The following is a 25,773-nucleotide window of genomic DNA, read 5'->3' as shown; positions in this document are numbered from 1 at the left end:
CTATTCTTTAATCAGTGTTTCAGGCCATTTTTCTCTATTCTTTATCAAGTTTATTTCTTTATACTTTTTGCCAATTATTCTATTCTTTTTATATTTTAACACCTCATTATTCTATTTTTTTTTTATTTCTTGGTCCATTGTCTCTATTATTTATATTTTTTGCCCACTATTCTCTATTCCGTAAACCCCCGTCCACACCCAGGCTCTAGTTAAGGTCACCATATAGCTTTTAAAAATAAGCAAAACTAATACCGAGTAGGCTCCGAATGGCAAAATGATTGAATGCTAATCCCGGTTTGAAATGTGAAATTGCGGAAATTTGTTTTTCAATCAATTGATCAAGCAAAACACATTATCGTCCAGCATGTTCGTATAATGGACCTTGGTTATGAATTCTAATCATCTGAGATCAACCTTTCTAAATTTAAAAGTAAAGATCACGCACCCTTATTGTTCAGATTGATAAAGTCTTTTGCATCCGTCGACATTATTTTCGATTAAAGATCTGATAACCACAGTGACTGTGCATGTATACTTTAACGACCGGGGTAGTTTTCTTATATTAAAGTTTTTAAAAGTAGTAACCTCCCTTGTTAATGTGATGTTGTAATCAATCTATTTATTTGTACCATCTATATATAATATTATATTGTACAATTTAAATTTATGATTCGTTTAATATTTAAATATAATAATTTTTTTTTTATTGAAGATATAAACAAAGTAATTTGAAAGGCTTTGATTCATTTATCACCGTAGTTCAATTCATAAGTCAGGCGGTCTATTTTGTCTACATTATGTTGAAAGAACGCCGGGGTGTTTACATTGGCATTATTTACTATCAATGATTGTAAAACAAGAAAGGAAAACATTGTACATTATAAAACGAGAAATAATTAAAATTGAATACAAAATTCTTGTTTAGTGAAATCAAAAACGAGAAACGGAAACACTTTTGATTTTCATTTTGGTTTTAGAGAAATAAAAAACAAAAAATGAAAACACTTTCGTTTTCCGTTTTGGTTTTAGAGAAATCAAAAACGAAAAATGAAAACACTCTCGTTTTTTGTTTTTTGTTTTTGATATTTCAAAATGAAAAACGAATGGACGCAAATATACACGGACCGTAGAGGTTGTCAAAATAGAAAACAATCAAGAAGATGATGAAGATCTTCAAAATGTACTTAGCTATCTAATTGCAAATGAACACAATAATGTTTTATCAGAAATTGTTACTGGATTGACCGATTAGTTTTATTGATCTAATTCATAGTTATGTAAATATTTATCAGACAGTAAAGAAACAATTTATTACTACTATAAATTCCTTTTAAAACTAATGCAACAATTGGTGTCTTGTTAGCTGCTAAGTCATGATTAATTAACTCAATATTAATATAAACTTTGATGTATTTTAATCTTATGCTTGCAATGTAATCAGGTTGTTTAACAAAGATTTAATATTAAAGGCTTACATCAAAGTAAAAATCATAAGGGCCAGGAACATCCAAATACACATACATGTTGGGAAAGTCCATTCTTTAAAATATGAAGTTTGACCTACATTTCACACTTAACTGACTTCAGTTATACATTCAAGATCATTTAAAACTGCATGCAAAATTGTATATGCATGCATCTTGCATACAGTAAGTACATGTATATCAGCATCAAGGCAAAAGCTGGTCACTGTAACCTATATTTTAAATGCTTACATTTATTAAGATTAATGTCAATAGTTAAAATCTAGTCAGGAGCTAGTTATGTAGAAATTGTTATATGATGATGTTTCTTATGTCTAATTTTTGGTCTGAATTGTTAGACCATATTTTGTCATTGTTATGCATTCACACTTACTATGTGGTATGGGTTTTGTACACTGTTGAAGGTCGTACGATGACCTTTAATTCAAATTAATTGCTTCAATCCATGTTATTTTGACTCTGTTGTAAAGTTGTCTCGTTTACAATCATCATTCTAATTTTTAGTTGATGCAGTTTTAATTTTGATTACAATTTTATTCAGCAGCTTACATTGGTGGTCTCTTGTATTGTTTCAGAACTTACCATCTTGCAGTCTTTTTGATGTGCCCAGAGCAGAACACTTAATTGAAGAATTTTTTTTAATTTTTTTGAAGATTTTTGAAAATGCATTTTTTATTGGATTATCTCCCTTTGTACCATGAAAATTATCATTTATGGCCTCTATTGTGATAGTTAGTTTAACATACGTTGTTTTATATAAAAATGCTTTAACAGAAGTAAAATTTACATTTGTACAGATTGATATTTAAAAATTCATTAATTCTCTAAAGAATTAAGAAATTGTAAATTGAGACATTTTGCGAGAAGAATTATATAACTAAAACAAGAGCAAACTAATCATATATTGTAAAATGCATTATAAGCTCTGTCACTGATTCAAACCAAGTAGAGATATGTTTATATTTTAAATGGACTGAGAGTTTGTAAGTTTAAAAAATATGTAATTTTAAGATTTTAAAGATTTTAAAAATGCATCTTACTGGATTATCTCCCTTTGTACCATAGACAATTAATATTTTTCAACACTCTCTCAGGTAATAATGAACAAATTGACTACTATGGTAACCAGTAAGCAAGAATAAAGTTGCAACATGTGTTAAAATTTTTTTACCTTTCAGACACTTAACTTCTGTAGTCCGATACTTTGGATTTTTCAATATGTTAAACTTGAAATTGAATTTCTAAAGATTTTTGAAAAACCAGACTTAAACTTGAGTTTTTCTGCAAGTTGCAAAGATCTCTAGTTAGAAATTAATTGATTTTACTCTAAACAGTTAAAGAGATAAGTTTACTATAGGAATTTTGAATAAAAAAATTGACCCAAAAAATGGTCTTTGTGCAGCTCCCCCTTTTTTTTAGCCTAATGATCATTTATTTGTGACCTAAAAATCAAAATTTTCAACTTAAGTTACCTACTTTGAAGTAATAATCTGTAAAATTCAACTCCTTATTTTATAATGCTTTATTTCATGGAAATATGAGGTTTTCCTTAATCTTAGTGCGTAAATACAACAAAAAAGGGGGAGGGGGGCTGTCTAAATGACCAATTTATTCTATAAAATTAATTTGAAACCGAATTCCCTTTAAAATATTTTGAACCAAAGGGAATGTAATGCACTTAAAAAAATTAGGATTAATTAAAGCGTCTTTTGGGCTGTAGTGTCTGTTTTAGTGCGACTGGATGAAAAGGTCGTATTTTCAATCATTTAATGTGTTTGGCCACCCCCTATTTTCTACATATATCATTATGTGTATTGAAAATATGTGATTTATACTTCATACACATGCTATCTGTGCTATAAAAGTATTTAAACACTCAGAAGTATTATAAAATTGAGAATGAAAATGGGGAATGTGTCAAAGAGACAACAACCCGACCATAGAGCAGACAACAGCCTTATAGTCTTTATTACTATTTGAGAAATCTATGAAGTCTCTGCATTTCAGTAGGATCATCTACATATGAACAAGAGAAAATCACAAATTCCTAACGTTATCATGGATACCATTGATGTAATGGCATCAAACTTGCAGGACTTTCATATGAAGTCAACCTGATCATTTAAGCAAAGTTTCATCAAAATCAAACAACCTTGCATGGAGCGCCATCTGCATGGTTTTCTCATAGATGTCCATTTAAAGTGAATTTTGTTATAGATCACAATTCAATAATACGATACGTTTAACATTCACTATAATGTCAAAGAAATGTGCAGCGTCTAGAAGGCAATTCTTCTTGTTTGCTTTCTTTTAAAACATTCACAACTGACATATGTCTATTCGTCCGTGCTATTGAAATAGGCGTGTTTCCATTATTTGTTCTCAACTTCATATCAGCTCCTTTGCTAAGCAACATTTTTACTAATTTGATTTCTCCAATTTCACTAGCATAAAACAATACTGATCTGCCTTTTAAATCATTCTGATCGATATTTGCCCCCTTTTCTATTAGTTGTTGAATCACTTTATAGTGTTTATCGGTAAGAAGTTTGTGTTCTGGGTGATGTAAAGACTTTTTTTCGAATGGATACGGATTATCATTAGGTTTATCTGTAATTGTAAAATAGTTAAAATTATCGCAGCAATGATATTCTTGTTTGATTACACATGTCATTAGAGCTGTACAGCCATTCGCGTTAGAGACATTAATATCAACACCTTTATCAATAAGCATTTTGACAATTTCATAGTTTCCTTCTATACACGCTGTATGCAATAAAGGTCTCTTGAAGTTACTAATTGAATGAACGGAAAGTCCTCTGTCTATTAAAAGTCGGACTATATGGTGATTACCGCCAATGCATGCAACATGTAAACACGATAGGTGCTCGATTTGATCGATTTGCCTTACACCCTTACTAACAATTGCTCCTTCTTCTATTAGGAATTTTACTATAGAATAGTTTCCTCCAATACAAGCTGCATACACAACTGTTTGACCATACCGAGCATATGCGTTTACATTTGCTCCCTTTTTTACAAGAAATTGAACAGGGTCTAAGTAACCTTCTCGGCATGCGTCATATAATGCTTTGTTTAAATCTGCTCGTCTTTTTAAAAGCATATCAACGATTTCATAATTTTTTCGCTGACATGCTGCAAACAATGGAGTATAGCCATATGAAATGGTTGTCGAAGAAATATCAGTTGAAATGTTTTCGTAAGTCAAGTCGACCATTGCGCCATATTTTAACAACAGTGCAACAACTTCATTTTGTCCTCTCCTAATAGCTAAACATAAAGGGGTTTGTGCAAACCAAAAGGTGCCAGTGGTTTCCGTCGGTATGAAGAAAACATTTAAGTTCATCCTTACAAGCATTTCTTTATTAATTACTAATTTTGTATCTCCATTCATACATGTATTAAACAGATATTTATACTCATTCTGTTTCCTGTAAAAGCTTTTATCAAACTGCGTGTCCGTTATATATCTTTTTGCATTATCATTGTACGGAATAATGGTATAACTTGTACGATTTTGTGTGCATTCCTGAATTTCTAGATACTCCGATAAAGCATCATTTCCGCCAATGTCTGCTAATATCAAAGGTGTGTATACATATTTGATTTTTTTTGAAATACCAACTCCATTTTTCAGGAGACTTTTAACCTTTTCCCACAGACCTAGCCTACATGAATGGTATAACATAAGTTCTTCAATGTTTGTGAGATTATCTGTATAGCCTTTTAATACCAACAGTCTTGATAATTTCATATATCCGCTCTCTAGTGCAGAAATCACAGCTGTCTTTCTATCTTCATTTGATGTTGCTATAGAACAACACTTGTGTATTAGGCAGACTGATAAATCATCTAATCCTTTCATTAAAGAATGAAACAGAGGATATTTTCCATCTTTGTCTGGTATGTTAAAATCTAAACCTTTGTCTATTACAAGTATGGATAAATCAAAGCTATTGTCATTGCATGCAGCGTGTACCAATGTGTTTCCCTTTTCATTAATTTCTGCAACATCCACACCTTTTTCTAAAAGAATTCGTATTGTCTCAATTGAACAATGTGCACAGGCAATTGCGATGAGCGATTTGCCCTTATGTCCTTTTAAGTGTATATCTGCACTGCTGTCTAAAAGAATTGTAACTGCTCTACCAGAGTCTAGCTGAATGGCGCTTAATAATGCTTGGTGTATATCTGCTCCGTTGTCTAGTAGCATTTGTATCAAACTACTATAGCCTTGTTGACAAGCAGCAACTAACGGCAGTTTACCACTGTCAGTTTTCATGTTAACGATTGCTCTGTTTCTGAGGAGCTCTTTGACAGTTCCAATGTCTCCCCGTTCACATGCTTCATATAATGGTGTCGATCCAAACTGTAACAAATTGTTGGTAATGTCAATTATTTGTTTCTGATATTTCTTTGTTTGGTCTATAATAATATTTAGCCCATTAGTTGAGCCTAATTCTTTGTCCTCCAAAGTATTCAATTTGCCTTCATCCCCAACTTTTTCTTCTTGTTTTGCCAAATCTGCAGGAGTGTGTCCACATCTATTTACTTTGTTAATATCTGCTCCATTATCCAAAAGTGTTTGTATGATGTTCACATATCCCTTTTTACACGCTTTGTGTAAAGGTGTTTCTATTTTTACATCATGCATGTTTACATCTGAATACCGGTTGATCAACATCTTTACTATATCATTGTTCCCTGAACAGCAGGCAGCATGTAGTGGTGTCTTATCATCATTATCAACCTTGAAGATATCAGCATTGTTTTCAATAAGCAACTTTACTATCTTTGTTTTGCCTTCTTCGCTAGCAATGGATAAAGATGTTCTCCCTTGCAAGTCGACACTATTAACATCGCAGTCGTTTGCAACAAGTGTTTCAATTATTTTGTCATGGCCACCAAGGATTGCCCCTTTAAGGGAATTGCTAAAGTCCATATCATTTGCTCTTTCAGCAATCAAAATATTTACTATGCTTTCATAACCGGCCAAACATGAAACGTACAAGGGTGTCCAATTATATTTATTTCGTATGTTAATATCAACATCTTTTCCTAACATATATTTCACTAAACTATAGTGACCACAACAACAAGCACAAAAGAGGCCTGTTTCACCGTATGAATTTGTTTCATTTATGGAAGCTCCGTTCTTAAGAAGAACGTCAACTGTCATTAGGTGCCCATCTCGACAAGCAGCTGTTATGGGTGTGAAAAATCCAATCTGCATATCAGGATCAGCTCCAACAGATATGAACCACTCCACAATGTCCTCATATCCCCGCAAACATGATATAATGAAAGCGTTAATTCCATTGTCGTCTTTTGTGTTGACCAAGTCATTTTTCAGTTCCGTATTCAAATTGTTAACTACATCGATAAACTTGGTCCTGTATTCTTTGTATTTCATTTGAGTATTGTTTAAGCAACTGTGTATGTTTCCTTTTTTAAGGTCCGCTATAAGCCTATCAATGTACTTTTGTTCGTCCTTTACCGAAATAAGTATTGTAAAACCACCATGTGCCTTTTGTATTGACTCTAGTTGTACACGCTCACATATTAGTTTAACATTTGCAAGTTTGAGAATCGGTGTCAATAACGTGTTGCCAAAGTAGAAACACAGAAAGTCTAACATTTTATCGTGTATAACTTTGTACTCTTTGTCTACTTTTATAAAGTAAGTATCAACACATGCATTCAGTTTGTCTTTAATTGCAGACCGAGAAGTGTCACGGCCTAATTTGCAACATTCAAAAATGACTTTTAACTTTCTTTTTTCTTCTTTGTCAAACTCGTTTGTTACATCAAATACAGCTTCATTAATTGTGCCGTAGTATATAACACATAGTAATAAAACACAGAACTTCTCTTTGTCAAAAGTTTTCAGTGTATCCCATTCATCAGAAAACGTTTTGTATGGACTATTTAGAAACTCACTGACATCAAAGTGGTCATGCTGAGAGTACAAACAACACATTAATGGCGAAAATTCATATTTCATCACAATATCTGTCAATATTTTGTCATCCTCTTTTACATATTTTCGTGCTATTTTTAATTTATCTGCAGTTGAATAATTTGTTGTTAAATCATATGGTTTCTGGAATGATTTAATTGCTTGTTTTACGTTTTCTTCTTTGAAGATTTCAGTACGACAAGTGGCTAATACTTTTGTATTGCCCTTATCTAAAATGTAGGTGACAAATTCTTCAATTTTCATCCAATTCTCAATATAATTGATATTTGCTGTGTATTTTCCACATATATCATCTACGAAAAAAACCTGACGAACATTATATTTAAATCGCTTTTTGATATCTTTTACATTATTGCACGGTACTATTCTATACCCATTTTCATGAAATAAATGCAATGCTATATTCTGTGCAGTCATTGTCTTTCCCGTTCCGGATACTCCAGACAACAGTACACAATGCTTATCTTCTAAGATTTCTAATATATCTGTTAATCTGTCAGTTTTAATAAAATCTTTGCTTCTCTTCTGCCATCGTTCAATTTCTGGTATATCAGCATCTACAAAACAATTATATTTTATCGGACATGTTAACTAAATCAACCAAAATCAGTGAAACAAACAACGTTTGATCGTATAATTTATCTATTGCATGTCGCCCTTTTCACGTTGCATGGTTACCAATTCAACACTGTAATTAGATCTTTGATTATTGTTTTTATTGTTATTAATGTTGATTTTGTTATCAGTAAATTAAAAGCAAACTAAATAATATTGTTATATACATATGCACTTTCATGGATCTACAATCTCTCGATACCTGTATCTTGGCACTGCACAACGTCATGTTTTTCTTTGACTGTTGATGACGTCTTTACACTAAATCCATTGGATGTTGGATGTGTAATGATTGATAATTTAGTCTTAGATACAAGATTTGTTTTATTAGTTGTTATTGGCTTTGAACTAGCTGTCAGTAACTGCGAATACTCTCAGATCTGTACTTAGTGTTTTTTTGTTTGTTGGGATGTACAAGTACCCGGCTACGTCCACTCTGTGTTTTTGTTAGATGTATTTCTATTTGTAACCACCTGATGAGTTAAGCCTTTTTCAACTGATTTTTATAGTTCGTTCTTATGTTGTACTGTTACACCACTGTCCCATGTTAGGGAGAGGGTTGGGAGCTCGCTAACATGTTTGAATTGATTTTCATTTGTCATTTCGGGGCCTTTTATAGCTGACTATGCGGTATGGGCTTTGTTGAAGGTCGTACGGTGACCTATAGTTGTTAATTTCTGTGTCATTTGGTCTCTTGTGAAGAGTTGTCTCATTGGCAATCATACCACATCTTCTTTTTTATATATACAACACTGATATTTACCTATTTAGTTTAATATCTAAATCATCATAAATGCTAGCATTGAAAGCAATATGTCTCATGGAAAACCGTCGGATATTGTTTTTTTATAGATATTTCGCTATAGCAATTTATTTCAACTCTTGTTTATTTTGTAAAATATTAGGGAAATGTTGAAGAAAGAAAGACTGTTCTTAAAAAATGATTATTACACTTACTTATTTGCTTAAAGCTCATCTATTTCTCTAACATCTAACATTAACATTAAGTGATAATGTATGTTATACATACCCTTTCGAAGCACCTTATGTCATTCACGTTTTTTTCGGGTTTTACGAGTGGCTTGGACTGTGTGTTCATCGTTTCTAAACTTTGGTATTACCTTTCTTTTAAGTTTTTGTTTTGTATAAAGGATACAATTGACCCTTTGGTATAACCTCTTTATTTCATTTGTTATCGCATTTCTATGACTATTAGCGATAGACAATACATTTGCACTGATTACATATTAGAAAAAAATATTTGAAACGTAGACATTTTTATCCCCTCTGAAAAATCCTGTGCTGTTGTTATTTGGTAAATTTGTGGTGTTCATTTCAGATATGAGTTTTATGTTAACATTGCATTATATAACACATATACAACACTTGTCTTTTGTAGCATACGTAACCAAACAAGAGAGCAAAAAATCAGTATTTGTATATGTTCCCTCATTGATAACGGGAAAAGAGAAGTTATGTTGTTCAAATTGTATTCCACTTTAAAGAAATTTTCATTGTACCTTGTCCTTTTTAGGGGATGTTTTTAATGCTTTTATGCTTATGGTTTCTCTTCTTTTTGTTCTAGCTAGCTCTTCGTGACTCTGTTTTTTGGGAATTAAGTTTTTATTAACCCTATACAGAAATTCAGCTATTAAGTTGTTTATCGTACAATTAAACACACCGTATAAGGATGTATATTCCAATAAGGTCTGCCCTTGAATAGCCACTGTCTGGAAAACAAGAGAATTCTGTCAGCTACATAAAATGTCAACATATAATACAAAAAATAGTGTTGTTGGCACCAGGAATTAGAATGTAGCCCCTTACAAGGCTATTAGATAAACAAAGAAAAGCACGCCTCTTTATATTAACTATCTCTTAATACATGTATGCAACACTTTGCAGGTGATTGTTACTCCATTTATCATATAGTATTGACAGAAAAAAAATGTATGTATCCTTTGTCTGAACATACCAATATTTATTGATACTTATATGACTAGTAAATATGACAAAATTAATAGATAAGAGTGAACAATGTGCAAGATTTAAGAGACTGGATCAAATCCATTGTACTTCAAAGAATAGTTAGGGAAGTCGAAATATATACCGGGAAGTTTTAAGGAAACGTGCAGTTATTTTTGTAATAAAAAATTATTGTTAAAATTGTATTTAGCTTGTTCTATACACTAACATGCTCCTGATTCCTTTCTAGGCAAAAGAGAGAATGACAAAGTCATAATCGAATTGGCCTTACTTAAGATGAGCGAAAGTGCGTTCAAAGGACAATCATCTCTCGCTTTACATACATCAATCGATATATAAGTCTTACTTTTACAAATTGTGACTTGGATGGAGAGTTGTCTCATTGGAACTCAAACCACATCTTCTTATATCTACTTAGGTCAGAGCCAAGTTCAATGATCAAATCAAACAAAAACATGACATTATATAAGTTCCCATTTCTGTTTTCGACCAGTTCAAATTTAGTAGTGGGCTTGGAATCTGATACTTTGTAAAGTATATTTAGCATACGATGTCACAGTAGCACATTTGTTTCGGCCTGCATTATAACCTTAACCTGATGTAGCATAATGGAAATTTAACCTCACTATCCCGAAAATAGAGTGACGTCAATCAGGTTCATATGTAATCTCATAGTAGATGTGCACCTTTCTAAATGACCATACTATATATGTTTGACCTTTTCACTAAGATGTTTAGGATGAAAGCTTATCAAAATAAAAACTACAATGATCTTCGACGCGGAAATATACATGTTATGCATAAACAACGGAGATCTGGTACGATTACCAGTGGAACAGCTGTCCTCTTCTACAGTTGAAATGAATTAGATATAAGCATATTCTTTTGAAAACGAATCCAAATGTCAAACAAACATGGTTGACTTTTTTATGTTTTGTACCCTGCTTGGCTAGCTATATTTTGTATCCCAGGATACGTATCAAAACCTCTTGTTGGTGTATTTGATGTCATATGCTTTTACGGTTAATAAATCTTCTTCTTTGAATTACATGAAAAATTATGTATTTGGAATTCATTTTACTTAGATATGAGAAGATGTGATATGAGTGCAATTGAGACAACTCTCCATCCAAGTCACAATTTGTAAAGATATTGCGTGTTTATGTAATACATGTTTTTGTTTTTAAATTGCCATTGATTTGTATACAATATTCTATGCCCTCTGGTTTTTTTTTTTTACCTTGAAATGTTTCCATCTAAGCTATTTACGACTTTTTGAAATTGAAAATAAAAAAGGATATGCTGTCATGTATGAATAAATAACTGCACAACAAACTTTTTGTTAAAAAATTTTCTGCATTCACGATAGGAATTTTCTTTACTTTTAAAAAGGTTTTTTTTAGGCAATGCACACTGAGAAGATTAAAGTGTCCGTTCTAAGGCCAAAAACCTCAGAACAAAATCCGACACAATAATCTTATTTTCGGTTTGTTACCTCTTTCGGGTATACTTTTTCTTCACTTATTCATATTTGATGCTTATATAATTTTTCGTAGTATATTTTTCTCAATAAGTTACACAAACAAATGTAACAAATATTTTAAATGTCATATGTATCAAATATACAAAAGCCACTAATTCTTCAGATTTACCTGTACTGTCGACTGATGCATAATGCGTTTTGTTCGGCGCTGTAAACGAGTCAAACCTTAACAATCCAAGAGAAAACTATGTTAAAGCTATAAACACTGTTGGATTTTACGACTAAAAACAGAAAGGAAACACCATTGAAATATCTTAGAATCAGTGTCCTCACTCTGTGTTACATTTGATGGTGGATTGATGACATCAACTACTTACATTTTCAAGAGTTAAGATCCTTTTATCACTCTGACTAAATGTTTTACCCATCTCTGTGAGTTCTATGTGTACTCGTGAAAACTCTGTATCACCTGAATTGCAAATAACTTCCGCATATTCCACAAGTAGTTGTATCTGCTGTCGGATGGTATCGACCAACTCAAGACCAATTGTTGTTCCTTGGAAGAAACTAGTACCTAGAAATAATAATACATATCACATGAATTACCATACAATACCGAACACCATCTATTGCATATTGTCTGTCTTGGTACACAGTAATTTGATTGAATTAAACCAGTTTTAAGTGTGCAAAATCCTTCCCTTTCCCATAAAAGGTTTGTTTTAAAAATCGCAATGATGAGAAACATACTTGTTTTATAGGAATTCAAAGATAATTGATATGAAGGATATATGTAATAGTCCAAATTAATTCACTTTGATACAAACTAACCACCCAACACAATGTTATCGCAGTTCATATAAATAAATGATAACTTTTTATAAGAGTAAATGAATAAATAGATTGATTGGTTCTTGTTTTTCAACATTTAGTAGCTTGCATTTCATATACATTCAGGACAAAATCAAATTAACAACTAACACAACAGGGAGTTGCTGCAAAGTACGTAAATCAGCAGAAAAACGTAGGTATAATGGATAATGGTTATACTATCGCCTTGCAGCGAACCACCAACACACCCATAGACCCAAAACTCAGAGTGTTGTTACATGTACGATAGTTCTTTAACGTGCAGAGAGATCGGCCCTTACCATACACGAGCCTTTGAGGCTTGGCTTTGGGCATTCAAAGTGAAATTTTACTTTTAATAATCCAATGCTACCATATCTAGTATGGTGTTTGTATTAAATTCAGATTGAGAAAAAGAAATTCATTTTTTCGGAAACCGTTGATTGTGTAATTTTTTTCTCGTGTCTCACAAAATTCTGTGGATTATTTAAATTTGACATGATTAAGCGTGTTACTCGTACCGCCCATTATACATGAATTACATTCCCATGATTTGCATTCACCATTTTTGAGTCGGCATTTCGCTTAAAGTGTGACAAAACCTTTGACGATGGAGGTGGCATATTTACATGTAGGTTTACGCAATATTCAATCAAAATTGAAATAATGAAGTAAATCAGTTAAGAACTGCTAACAATACATATCTTCTAATCATATTCACTTTAGATCGTGTCCCGAGCTTATAGACAAGTTGTCTTTGTGCTAATTAATTTGTAAAATCTGAATGTTTTCAGGATTAACAATAGCGATTAATACACTGGCCTGGCCAATTGCTGTGTCAAATTAATTATTACGATGATCATTTTAAAATTCAACATTTTTTTTTAAGGATTCAAATACACATTTATAGCAAATCTATAAAAAATTTTAAAAAAATGTCCGGGTAACGTATAAGCGTTTTTGGTATTCGATATTCAGTCCTTCCGGTTGTTAACCGGTTTACCGGTAAACTGTTGACAATATTACTGTAAAGTATTCCTAAATCTTCATGTAGACACCTTATCGACCATTCCGTTGCACAGTGTATCCTTGCTCTCTATATAATATGATATCTATATATGAGGTTTACAGAATAGAGAATAAGGCCAACAAAATCAAGAAAAGAGATAAATAGACCAAGCAAAAAAATAAAGAATAGAGAATAATAAGGTTCTCAAATATATATATAAAAAAAAAGAGAATGGTAGGCAGAATTTTTGAAAATAGAAAAAAAAATGCTTAAAAAAATTAGCAAATACCGAATTGAAGACCCCAATCCAGCCTCTCATATATCGCGTGTATCGCATGTTTTCAAAAATACTTCATAATATAAAATTAAATTAGGAAAAAAATAGTAAAACGGCATTTCTTGGTTCACCTTAAGCATCGCAGATTGAGTGAAAACAGACCGTTCCTTTTTTTGCAGATAAAACGAGACAGCTTAAAAATAGAACTGAAAAATCCCTTCAAGACAGTCAGATATTGTTATGGCTAAATACACACACACACACACATGTTATCTTTGTTATATTTTGAATGTATCACAATATATACTATAGTTGTTAATTTCTGTGTCATTTTGTCTCTTGTTGAGAGTTGTCTCATTGCACATCTTCTTATTTTTATATAAACATTTTGGCAAAGTATAATTTTTGGTTTATATTCCAATACTGCTTTAAAACCACTTCAAAAAGATGTGAATGATTTCAGGTCAATTTTAAATAAATACCGCATAGTAAACTATATAAGGCCCCGGGAAGACAAAATAGAATAATTCAAAGGGAGAAACCAACAGCCTGACTTAAACAACAATACTTAACGAGCAATAATTATGGAGATACCAATCATGCCAATGAACTAGACACACTGGCGTACTGGCTCCTATATATAGCTGCTAATATGGATAAATGCATATACTTCGATGTTTTTTATATACCTATATGAAATTATTTCCTTTCAGTACGGTGGGTCATTCTTTTGAAGAATCAACCCGGACGGTACTAAGTTCCAATTAAATGTGCCTCAGGCATAATATAATGACCTGTGTACGGTCATTATTTTCCTTAATTAAAATGCAAACGACAGTTTACTGAAACATTCAACTCATTTGATAATTATTGTGTGATGTTGTCAATAGTGGTTTTTCTTTTCAATTTTCCATTTTCAATAGACAGAAACAATCCTTATCTCCGTTTACTAGATTGAAATACCAGAAAACATGGTTAACGCAAATTTTACTTTTAAAACATTTGTTAACTTATCGCATCAACAAAAGGACATTATGGGGATTACAACTTACAAAGCAAGACTGTTCATAACATTTTTAAAACACGTCAAATTTTATAAAACAAAAATATACTATCTTATTGATTCACTCTGCAAAACAAAAATCTGCAAGCTTGAGTTAAAATGTCAACATACAAGAGAAAAAAAAATAGCAACCCGTTCATAAAATTGATATAATAAATTATTTACACAATGACTTGTATTTTTTATACACAGTAACAATTAATTTGTGTCTTGCTTCACGCAATTACATGTACAGTAATATTGTTTATTTTAACTGTACAGTGATTTCTAAAGTTGATATCACGATTAATTAGTGAGTTTTATTTCAAATTACAAATGAGCCATAGGGCGTATTTAAAACTAAACGCATAAGAAATGAATATCCCACTTTAATGGGATCGGTAAAATAGAATTCACATTCTGCCTCTTTTTGCAGAAAATGAAAATTATTGACGGTATATAAATTAGATAGTGCATATCTAAAGGAATGTATTTCCCTTTAACTCACCTTGGAGTATCAGAATTTCCAAATTGATAAGATAAAGAAAATATATTGTGACTTAAATTGAAAAAGGAAAAGTCACAAACAATTCTATATTTAGATATAGGAAGATGTGGTATACGTGCCAATGAGACAACTCTCCATCCAAGTTACAATTTATAAAAGTAAACCATTATAGGTCAAGGTACGGCCTTCAACACTGAGCATTGACATGTTATGGATGATACTTTCGATTAGGTTACTTTCGAAATATCATGTTAATTATGTTGTGGGTAGATATATCATATCAATCAGTTTTTAAGACAACACACTGTATAACTTTTCAACGGTTAATTATCAATATCGCATCTACAACTGACATGTCGTAGCCTCAGGTTACTTTTAGATTGAGACGCCATATACAACACATGATTGTTTTGTTTATTTTCGTAAATATAGTTAATTCATATGTTAATTGTGCGCCTGAGAACATCGCAATGTTATGTATGTAAGTATATCTACAATCAATAAAGAACAGTTACGCAAATTAACTGATATATGTATGGCATGCTTATGAATATGTTGATTAAAACTCGCTGTCTTTTGAAATGTTTTAACATTTTTTTTAACACAATAACAAAAGTACTGCTTTAGTTGACACAAAGAATTTTATTTCAAAAAAGTTTGCAATAGTTTTGTCTTCTTTACAACTTGTCAACTTTAAGACAGAAGTAAATGTTTTATTCACTAATATCTCAATGTGATAAAATATTCGATGTGTTCATATGAATAAAAATATATATGTTTTGCTTGCCTATGAAAGAAATGTGAAAACTGTAACAAAATTGTAATTGCAAACGATAAATGCGACTGTCATACAAGTGAGAGGTTTAGTTAGCTATAAAACCAGGTTTAATCCACCATTTTCTGCATAAGAAAATACCTGTACCAAGTCATGCATATGACAGTTATTATCAATTCGTTTGATGTGTTTGAGCTTTTAATTTTGCTATTTGATTAGGGACTTTCCGTTTTGAAGTTTCCTCGGTGTACGGATTTTTTGTTATTTTACTTTTAACTGAAGTTAAAATCTTGAAAAGAAACACATCAGGGTAACTAACACATTCTTAGAGAATTGACCGAATTTCAAAAGGAGCGAGTCGGTAACATCGACATAGAAAGCGTCAAAGCATCACTCGTCATTTATAAACTAACCGCCATGCGACTTCACACTCAGTCAAAATGTCACAATCGAGAATAAGACAGAATCTGTTAAATAACAAAACATACGTCCATTCGATGTCGTTTTCCACATTAAAACATACCGACCATTTACAATACTGAGAAACGATATAACAGCTATTTTGTTATCTTGCATGTGTATACTATATTTCAGTTTGTTCTGTTCGTCAATCTATTTGTCCACAAAAAAAAACAAAACATAAGGAGATAAAAGTCAAAAATGTAAAAAATGAGATCAAACACTGTTGAACGTATAATACTTAACTTAACGGGGTACAAAACACCTTGACTTCAATTAATTTGGCTCCTTTAAATTTCAATTTTGACAAAATATTTATTTGACCCTTGACAAAAATATAAAATTAAAAAAAAACTTTAACCAAACACTTTATCGGATAAATTTCATTGGATATATAGCAGCTTGACAAACACTAATTCTGATCATTGAGAAGCTTAATATTTCCTTAATAGAACGTGATCAAAACCCTCGGCTGATTTTACAGAGTTATCTCCCAGTAGTGTTGTGTACCAATCTTAGATAAATTTTAAGTTACCATTTGTTCTCCATTTGTTTAGTTCTGCGATGATTTGACTCTCCTCAGGCCCATTTAAGTTAAGAAGATAAATAAAATCTTCAATTTGTTGTAGTGAAAAGTTAAACTTCATTGTATTCCATTCTGTAAAGTTACAGTGAGCCCACGAATTCCTGACAGCTGATCTGACCTGAATTAGATAAAAGATATATATGTATAAATAGTCATATTCTATTTGTACAAGAAATTGAAACAAGAACAAAGGTAGATTTAACTAGGTTATTGACAAAGTGCTGCTGCTGTTTTTGATTTAAAATAATGAATGTGAAGTTAACGGCTGTTTCGTTATTCATTATTCGATATTCAATATCCAACAGGCTCCTAGCAGTCAGTTCGATATTCAAATTTCTTTGTTGAAAATAATAAAAATTCAAATATTCGTTAAAATTAAAAGCATGACATAGTTAAAAAGAGTCAAAAGATATGTAGGAAATCGTATTACAAACCCCTTGCAGCTGTCGTAAATTCTCGTTACCCTTATGTAAATCGCACTTTTGTCTTTATGAAATATAGTTTGTATCAATGAAATGCAATCAAAGATGTACTTTGATGCATGATACTTCTAGAAACAAAAGCACAAGATCACTCTGGTAACATTTAAACATATAAATAGAAATAATTATGGAAAGCCAAAAAAAAGAAAAAGAAAATTTCACTTCTCAGCAAATAACCGTCTACAATTTAGGTAAAAGGACACATGGCAATGACTAGTCCTTCCTGATCTCTCAATCTTCATTATATTAAGCTGATGGTTAGTTAATATCAAGATACAAAAAAAAACAAAGTAATTTTGGTAAACTTTTTGTCTTCTATGTTTTCGGAGGGTTCAAATATACCGGAGATCGCTTAAATGACGGTGGGACCCCTGGTTTTTTTAATGTCCATAAAATTCAATCATCTTTTAGCCTATATATTTATACAAATCGTATCAGAATAATGTCATCTTCGATATCAACGGAGTGTTTAAATTGTCACTTTTCAGCTAAAATCGTCGAAAATTTAGGTAATATTATGAAGATTGAGATTAGGAAGATCTATCTAACACCCATGGTCCCTATATCTTTATATATTTTAAATATTCAGTCAATCAAAAGAATCTTTTTTTTTCGGCTTTCCATTGTTATTTCTATTCATATTTTCAAATCTTATTAAAGTGGCCGTCTGTTTTTGTTTCTTGAAAAATCATCTTTGAAATGTACATCTTTGATTGCATTTTTTGATAAAAATCTATATTTCATAGAAAAAATAACCAATTCACAGAAGTGTTTGTATGTGAGGACAACGAGAATTTACGATAACTCGGTTTGGTCACAACAAGATTTCCTACGTCTCTTTTTACTCATTTTAACTTTTAATGTTATCGAATGTTTAGATATTTATTACTTTCATCTCAGAAATTTGAGTATCAAACCGACTGCTAGCAGCTGTTGGATATTATATATCGAATAACGAAAAACGAACCGGCCGCAAACTTCACATGCATTGTGATAAAGGCAAACTAATATGTGACCGAAAAATATGTTGCTAGATATAAAAAGAAATATATATGAAGAGTTTATGGTTTACCAATAGGAAATGTTCACTTCAAACCAATGTTAACTATATCAACTTGATTATCAATATTTCCTTTATTACGAATAAAGCAATACTTTTTTGAAAATAAAAGGATGATTTGCATTTTCTTAAAGTTTTGTATTACAAAAGACCTACTGTTGAAATATTGGCAGGCAATATCACTTTCTGATTATAAATTTGCCTCAAGCAATACAATTATAGCCCACTTAGTACAATTTGTCCAGAAGTTTCAGAAACAGTTTGAATAACAAAAGCTGCAATTCTTAATCATGAATATCAAGTTGAAAGGATTTTTGAAATGTTGATTCATCGTAACTAATGAGAATGATCGTACAATAAAAAATTCTACTAGGGATATACAAAAAAGAAAAACACCAGCCGCAGTATCAATCCAGTGCTATAAAAAGTAAAAACAACATTTAGCAAATGGCATGCGTCCGAAGGGATTATGAGAATTGGAGATTATGGGAAGTTATTCAACTGAATAGCTCTACGACGCGAAAACAAAACCTTAATTTATTAGCCAAAGCCATCTAAGTCATCTTTGTCTGAGAGATTTGAAAACCTAGTTTCTTGAAAATTTATAAATTTAAAAACGGATTGTTTAAACAAAAATGTTTAAATCATGACAGTACCGAACTACTGAGCTGATGGTACCCCATGCAACTGATAGTCCAGCAGCAGCGGCAATGACCCAGTGCTGAAAAAAATACTTAATAAATAACATGCGTCCGACGCACTTTTTTCTAAACTAGAAAAGAAAATTAGATTGATAACATTTAATTTTGTCAGTTTTAATGGACTTTCCCTTTTTTAATATGCCTTAGAGTTTGATATTATCCCTATATCACAGGGACAAACCGCTCTTCCATTTCACTGTAATATTGCGAATTGTTATTTAAATTTACGCATTTCTGTATGGATAAAAACATATCCAAGGGCGAGGTGGTAGAATCGTTTGTGTCAAAATGGGAACTCCTTCATCTTAACTCAACGCACTGCTACATTTAAAATGTACATTAAAAACAAACAATTCAATATACTGTTAATTCAGATTCAGACATCATTGCGATGTTTTCATTTATGGTAAAAAGCAAAATCATTTTCAGCTGAAGCCCGCATCCGGTTAGCGGGATTTTCTCGCTCGCTGTGTTGAAGATCTATTTGTTGCCTTTTTCTGTTTTCTGCTATTTGGCCGGGTTGTTGTCTCTTTGACACAATCTCAGTTTCCATTTTCAATTTTATTATCAGGTTCGCAATAATATAAACTTGCATTCATAATTTCAGCAGTGATTTCCGTTTATAAAACTTTTGCAATCGCATTAATTTGATTTCACATTTTTGCCACAGGTCAAGGATGGATTCGCAATAATGAACGAACGCATCAATTACTGAATTTACAATACATGACAGAATTTGCAAACGTTCAATAATAATATTTGAATATCTTACATCTCGTGCAGTCTTCTGAACATTAACATGAAACTTATCGATGTTTACAATCAATCCAAGCAATGCTGAGGAATCACACGACTCGTCAAATGCTGTGTAATGGGCCATATGTGTCTGAAGGAATAATTTAGACAAATCAACACCATTCTGTACTTTGTAGTCATAACGGGCTTTTTGATAACCATAAGTAGACTTGTTATTATTGATTGTTTCATAATTGAGTTCGAAATTTGCAACGCCATATTTCCGAAGATGTCTCGGGTGGGTTTGTATGTCGATTTGATCGGAGAGCTTGAGTGCGTTGTAAAAGTTGTTTACAACATTGTCTACAAATTTTCGTAATAATGGCGATAAAATACTGTGCAAACAAATTCCAACCACGAGCCATCTTTTCTTGTTGTCTTCTAAGTCTCCAGATGGACCTAGTCAAATGTAAATACAATGTTTTATATGTGTTATACTATCTGTTAAAATAACGATGCTAGTAACACATTATAACAATATTAAATTATTATACTAAATTATTTGAAACGAACTTTGCCACGTGTACAAACGCAATATAAACAATCCCGGTTTGTGTACATATAATTGATATTTTATGAGAGAAAAAAAAGTAGAGAAGCAAGAATCTTATATTCAAACCTTCAATCATCTTACCTATATGTGACACATGTTGCATTTCACCTATTCTTTTCTTCAAATCAACCGGGATGGAACTCTGTATCGGTGTTGGTGTCTCACTAGCCATTTTATCTTAAAATCAAAGAATTTTGTTAAGACGGAGATAAAATATTTCTGAGCAAATTACATATAAAAAAACAACCTAAAGTCTAAAAAATTAAACGATAAGCAAGGAAGTTTCAACCATATTCCTAATCCAATTAATACCGTTTCATCTAAAACGTGCCATATATCATGAATTTAAGGAGAAAACTTTACTTTCGGTATTACATTATACGTTTGTTATTTCCTAATCTACATAGTACTCATATTTGTTAAATATTCAGAAATGAACTGAAAGAGGTTTTGTGTAATAAAAAAGTTTAAAAAAAAACGGAACGCCAAGGCAAATTAAAAAGAGGGGAAGTTCATTAAAAATGATAAAAATCAAACGCTATCAATATAATATACTGTCGTCGTCAAAATTGAGTTTTGAATTATGAGTATTACAGTTTTACAAATACATTTTGAGATGAATTCAGATGTGTGTGATGACTTTTGATCATAAATAAACACAGTTTGTTAATATCTTTTAGGTGAAAAGAAATGTTGTTTTTCAATGTTAGTTACCAAGGTTGATATTCATGCATTTTGAATTCTTAATTAATGACGTTAGAACATAATCATATTATCAAGATCAAATTCAAATTCAATACGCAAGGAAAGATTAATGGATTCAATAACCAATGCATTTGAAAAAAATGTGATATCAATTGGCTTGTGCATGACATCACACTTATATACAAATATGATAGGTGTTTATAACAATAAACCATTCAAAACAGGATAAGAGGTTATATTGAGGGTCACCATCTCAAAGTCATTAAGCTAGTCTAATCACATAGACAAAAGTTGTATCTTAGTGCAAGTTTAAAGTAATCCAAGAACCGGAACACTTTTGCTCAATGCCGATAGTCTTACATCTGCATATTGAAGAATACAAATGAAGAGTAATATAAATATCCTCAATATTAAAACAGGCAATCAAATTTGACCAGTACTGTCATAACTTGATTGATGATCCAGTTGAGGAATACGGAAAGATCTTTAATCTAGCAAGAGTATATATTTGTACGGCATGTTTTGACTAAAACATATTATGATCAGAGAATTTCTATCGGGGCCTCTATTTTTTATAAAGTTTGAAGTGTCATATTTAACTTGATATAATTTCAACTCATTTAAATGGAATTCTAAAAATAAAAATCAACTTTTTGCATAAAACACAGGTAGTGCATACCATATTTACCAAATAAATGTTATTATCTGTCCGATTTCTTGGGGAGAATAGAAGAGGGGGAGGAAAACAAACGTTTGCCTCATTTCTAACATACAGGTAGCATATAATTCAAATCCTCATGTTTATTTCATTAAAAACAAATAAAGTATTCCTATAGGTATTGCGTTTTATCAACGGAAACGTAATTATATTTCCTTTGAATATCGTTCTTTTCGATAAATAGAATATGTCTTTTATAAAACCTGAGGTTTTAAAACAAAATACTAACTACGGAATAAAATGATGTATCTATATAACAAAATTTCAGTTCACTTCCGGCCCCCACTATCCATTTGTAGGTGTAAACAGTATTTGAAGCGACACGATCAGTAACCGGGTGCTCATAGTAGCACTGAGCTGTAGACAATAACCGTGTTGAATAGAAAATAATATTGTAATTAAGATAGAATTTTAAAAATATGTTTGCTTTTGTTAATTTAATATTCAAGGAAAATCCAACTTAAAAACAAGAAAAAAGTGTAAAGTATATTAAGCAAACCTAACTTTTTATGAAGTTCCCGTTATGTTTTTGTTTGTTAATTTCAATACATTTTCAAATATTCAATGAGAGGACATCTAATATATAGTGAAATGTGAAGGTAAATGATAAATATAAGAAGATGTGGTATGAGTGCCTATGAGACAACTCTCCATCCAAGTCACAATTTGTAAAAGTAAACCAGTATAGGTCAAAGTACAGTCTTCAGCACGGAGCCCTGGCTCACGTCGAACAGCAAGCTATAAAGGGCCCCAAAAATGACTAGTGTCAAACCATTCAAACAGGAAAAACCAACGGTATAATCTATATAAAGAACGAGAAACACTTTCGAACCACATCAACAAACGACAACCACTGAACATCAGGTTCCTGACTTAGGACAGGTGCAAACAAATGCAGCGGGTTTAAACGTTTTAATAATCGCCAACCTTCACCCTACCTGAAAAAAATAGTGTAACATTACAACATAGAAAGACACACTACAAAATATCAATTGAAATGGCTTAACTCAATCAAAAGACATATTAACAAAAACAAGTGAACATACACCAAACTAATGAATTTGATCTATGACACAATGTAAATACAGAAATAATAAAACAAGGGGGTTAAGATTTAAAACAGTATCAGAAAGACAACCATAACCTTGGACAAAATGGCGCCAAATAAAACAACGTACACAGGTATATACAAATAATTTTGATGTAAGGTATACATTGAGTACGGAAATAATGTTTACCAAATAAATAATTTTGTTGTTCCTAGTACGAGAACAAAAGTGAAAATTTATCGTCATACTAAACACTCATCAAAGGTGGTATATATTAAAAATAGTGAGACTAGATATAACCCTGAAAAAGTTAACATTAAATAACAAAAATACATTACAAATTGTATCAACAGGTCAAATTAACACGAAAGTACGATTTGCGAGTACTCGCAGTTACTGAAAGCTTGTTAAAAACCAAAAAACAATTAATATTAAAAATTCATGCATCAGAGACCAGGGATTTAGTGTTTAACGTCATGGACAGTCAAGGAATACATGACTTGTGCAATGCCAAAATAAAAGTATCGACAGACAGTAGGATAGTTAGGAGTTAACCTGTTAATAAATATGCATAATGTAATATATAGATGGAGTAATCTCTATATAGAAAATGAACGTGGATGTGTATTTATACATCCCAAAATGCTACTTGTTCTTTTATTTTCATTTGAGATATCATTTAATAATAATATGATTCAACAATATGGGGTAGTCGAGCAACACAACACAACCTGAAGAGTACTTAAATCTGTTATTATCATGCATGACTAAAACAGGGGTGGCATTCAACTTTTGTTTCTACCGCCTTAACTAAAGTTATATACATTTACTTCTAGTATTGCAAAATACGTTCATTAGTTCGTTATCTACAGGAATAAACTGAAAGAGGTTATTTGTATAGAAAAGTATAACAAAATTACTGAACTCTTACACACATTCACAAAGGAGAAGTACATAAAAATAGACAAAATCAAACGCTATCAATATATCATACTGTCGTTATGAAAATAGAGTTTTAAAATTTTTTGAAAATGTTCACCAACATCTAGCTCGCAACCGATATGATTATCAATATTACAGTTTGACAAATATATTCGCGAGATGAATTCAGATGGTTTAATGACTTGCGATCGTAAAAACGTATTGTTTGTTTATATCGTTTATATAAAGGGAAATGTAATTGTTAATGTTATTTACACAAGTTAAAATTCATCCCTTTTGCATAATCATATATCCAGATCAAGTTCAGTATTTATGATAAGTTGAATGGTTTCAATCCAACATATTTTGATTAACAAATGCACATGAAACAATGTGATATTGATGGGCTGTTGCATGACATTATATTTTTAAATAACCTATATCAGGTGAGATTAAAAAAAAAGAGAAACACGGAAACACATACCACAAAACAAATCGCTCAAACAACAGCAAAAATCATTTTTAATCACATTTCCCTGCAAGAATGGATAATTTATGTTTATTGTTATATTATTCTTCCGTTCTTATCAGTTAAAACTCACTTTATCATGTAACATGTACAAGCAAATACGGAAGTAATGGGTATATTTGAGTTGTCACTCCTTTACGAACTGATACATGTGATAGTCCACTATGAATGACACTAATCAATAAAAAACATGTATTTATAATAAATTGTTAAATGGTAAACCGAATGTCATTGTCAATGAAATTTACAACTTTATGGCGATACAAACTGTAGTTCATATCTTGTGTAATGGACAAGATAAGTATTGATTTATTAAAATAAATCCCTTCAAAAAAGAAAAAAAAGAGGTAATATTGAGGTCCATCTTCTCAAAATTATAAAAATAACTTAAAACAGTTGAAAGTTTTAACCTAGTGCAAGTTTAAATCGAATCCTAGCACCGGAACACTTTTGTTCAATGACGATAGTCTAAAATCTGAAATTTGAGGAATACAAATGCAGAGATATAAACATCTTCGATTATATAATAACAGGCAAACAAATTTCACGAAAACTGTCATAATATGGATTGACGATCTAGTTGAAGAATACGGAAACAAAACAATAATCTAGAACGAGTGTATATATATATATGTTTTGATTTTCATCCTTTTAAATAGAATACCAAAAGATAAAGATCGACTGTTTATGTAAATCACACGTATTGCATACCATATTTACAAAATAAATGTTATTATCTGTGCAATTTCGGGGAGGGGGGGGGGGGGGGGGCGGGGGGGCTGATAAATGATCGTTTTCCTCATTTCTAACAAACAGGTAGCATATAATTCAAATCCTCATTTTAAGTTTAAAAAAAAACGGTATTATAATAATAAAAAGGTATTGTGTATTGTTTACGGAAACGTAATTACAATTCCTTTATATATCGTTTCATTCGAATCAGATTGGAAAAATATGTGTTTTCATAATACTGTTAATTCAAGGCTATCGCGGGTTTATGTTTGATATAGTAACTACCATCTTATAAAGATGCTACTAGTTGACATAGGAATCAACTGAAAGGGTACTAAATTTGGAAAAAAATGTCATTTTTGTCTTTTATAAAACCAGAAACTTTAAAACAAAATACTGACTATGGAATAAACATGATAAATCATTCATCTGATATAACGTAAATTCAGTTCAT

General features: G+C 31.4%; 1 protein-coding gene and 1 pseudogene across 1 annotated transcript; one reads left to right on the top strand and one right to left on the bottom strand.

Annotated features, from left to right (window-relative positions):
• Positions 1–25,773, top strand: part of LOC127723759 (uncharacterized) — a 148,785-nt pseudogene that overhangs the window by 98,757 nt on the left and 24,255 nt on the right.
• On the bottom strand, positions 1,204–9,820 carry LOC127723755 (serine/threonine-protein phosphatase 6 regulatory ankyrin repeat subunit A-like). Its single transcript, XM_052230507.1, has 2 exons — positions 9,782–9,820; positions 1,204–8,042 (listed from the first exon to the last, which is right to left on the bottom strand). The coding sequence occupies exon 2, from the start codon at positions 7,900–7,902 to the stop codon at positions 3,745–3,747; it is 4,158 nt and encodes a 1,385-aa protein (XP_052086467.1). The 5' UTR covers positions 7,903–8,042; positions 9,782–9,820; the 3' UTR covers positions 1,204–3,744.

Source organism: Mytilus californianus, unplaced genomic scaffold (genome assembly GCF_021869535.1).
Source record: "Mytilus californianus isolate M0D057914Y unplaced genomic scaffold, xbMytCali1.0.p SCAF_13, whole genome shotgun sequence".
Classification (NCBI taxonomy): domain Eukaryota; kingdom Metazoa; phylum Mollusca; class Bivalvia; order Mytilida; family Mytilidae; genus Mytilus; species Mytilus californianus.
Note: the sequence above shows the minus strand (reverse complement) of the source record. Positions and strands in the feature narration are given on the sequence as shown.

Coding starts and splice junctions, on each gene's coding strand:
- LOC127723755 (XM_052230507.1), bottom strand. CDS start 7,902: ATGACTGCACAGAATATAGCATTGCATTTATTTCATGAAAATGGGTAT.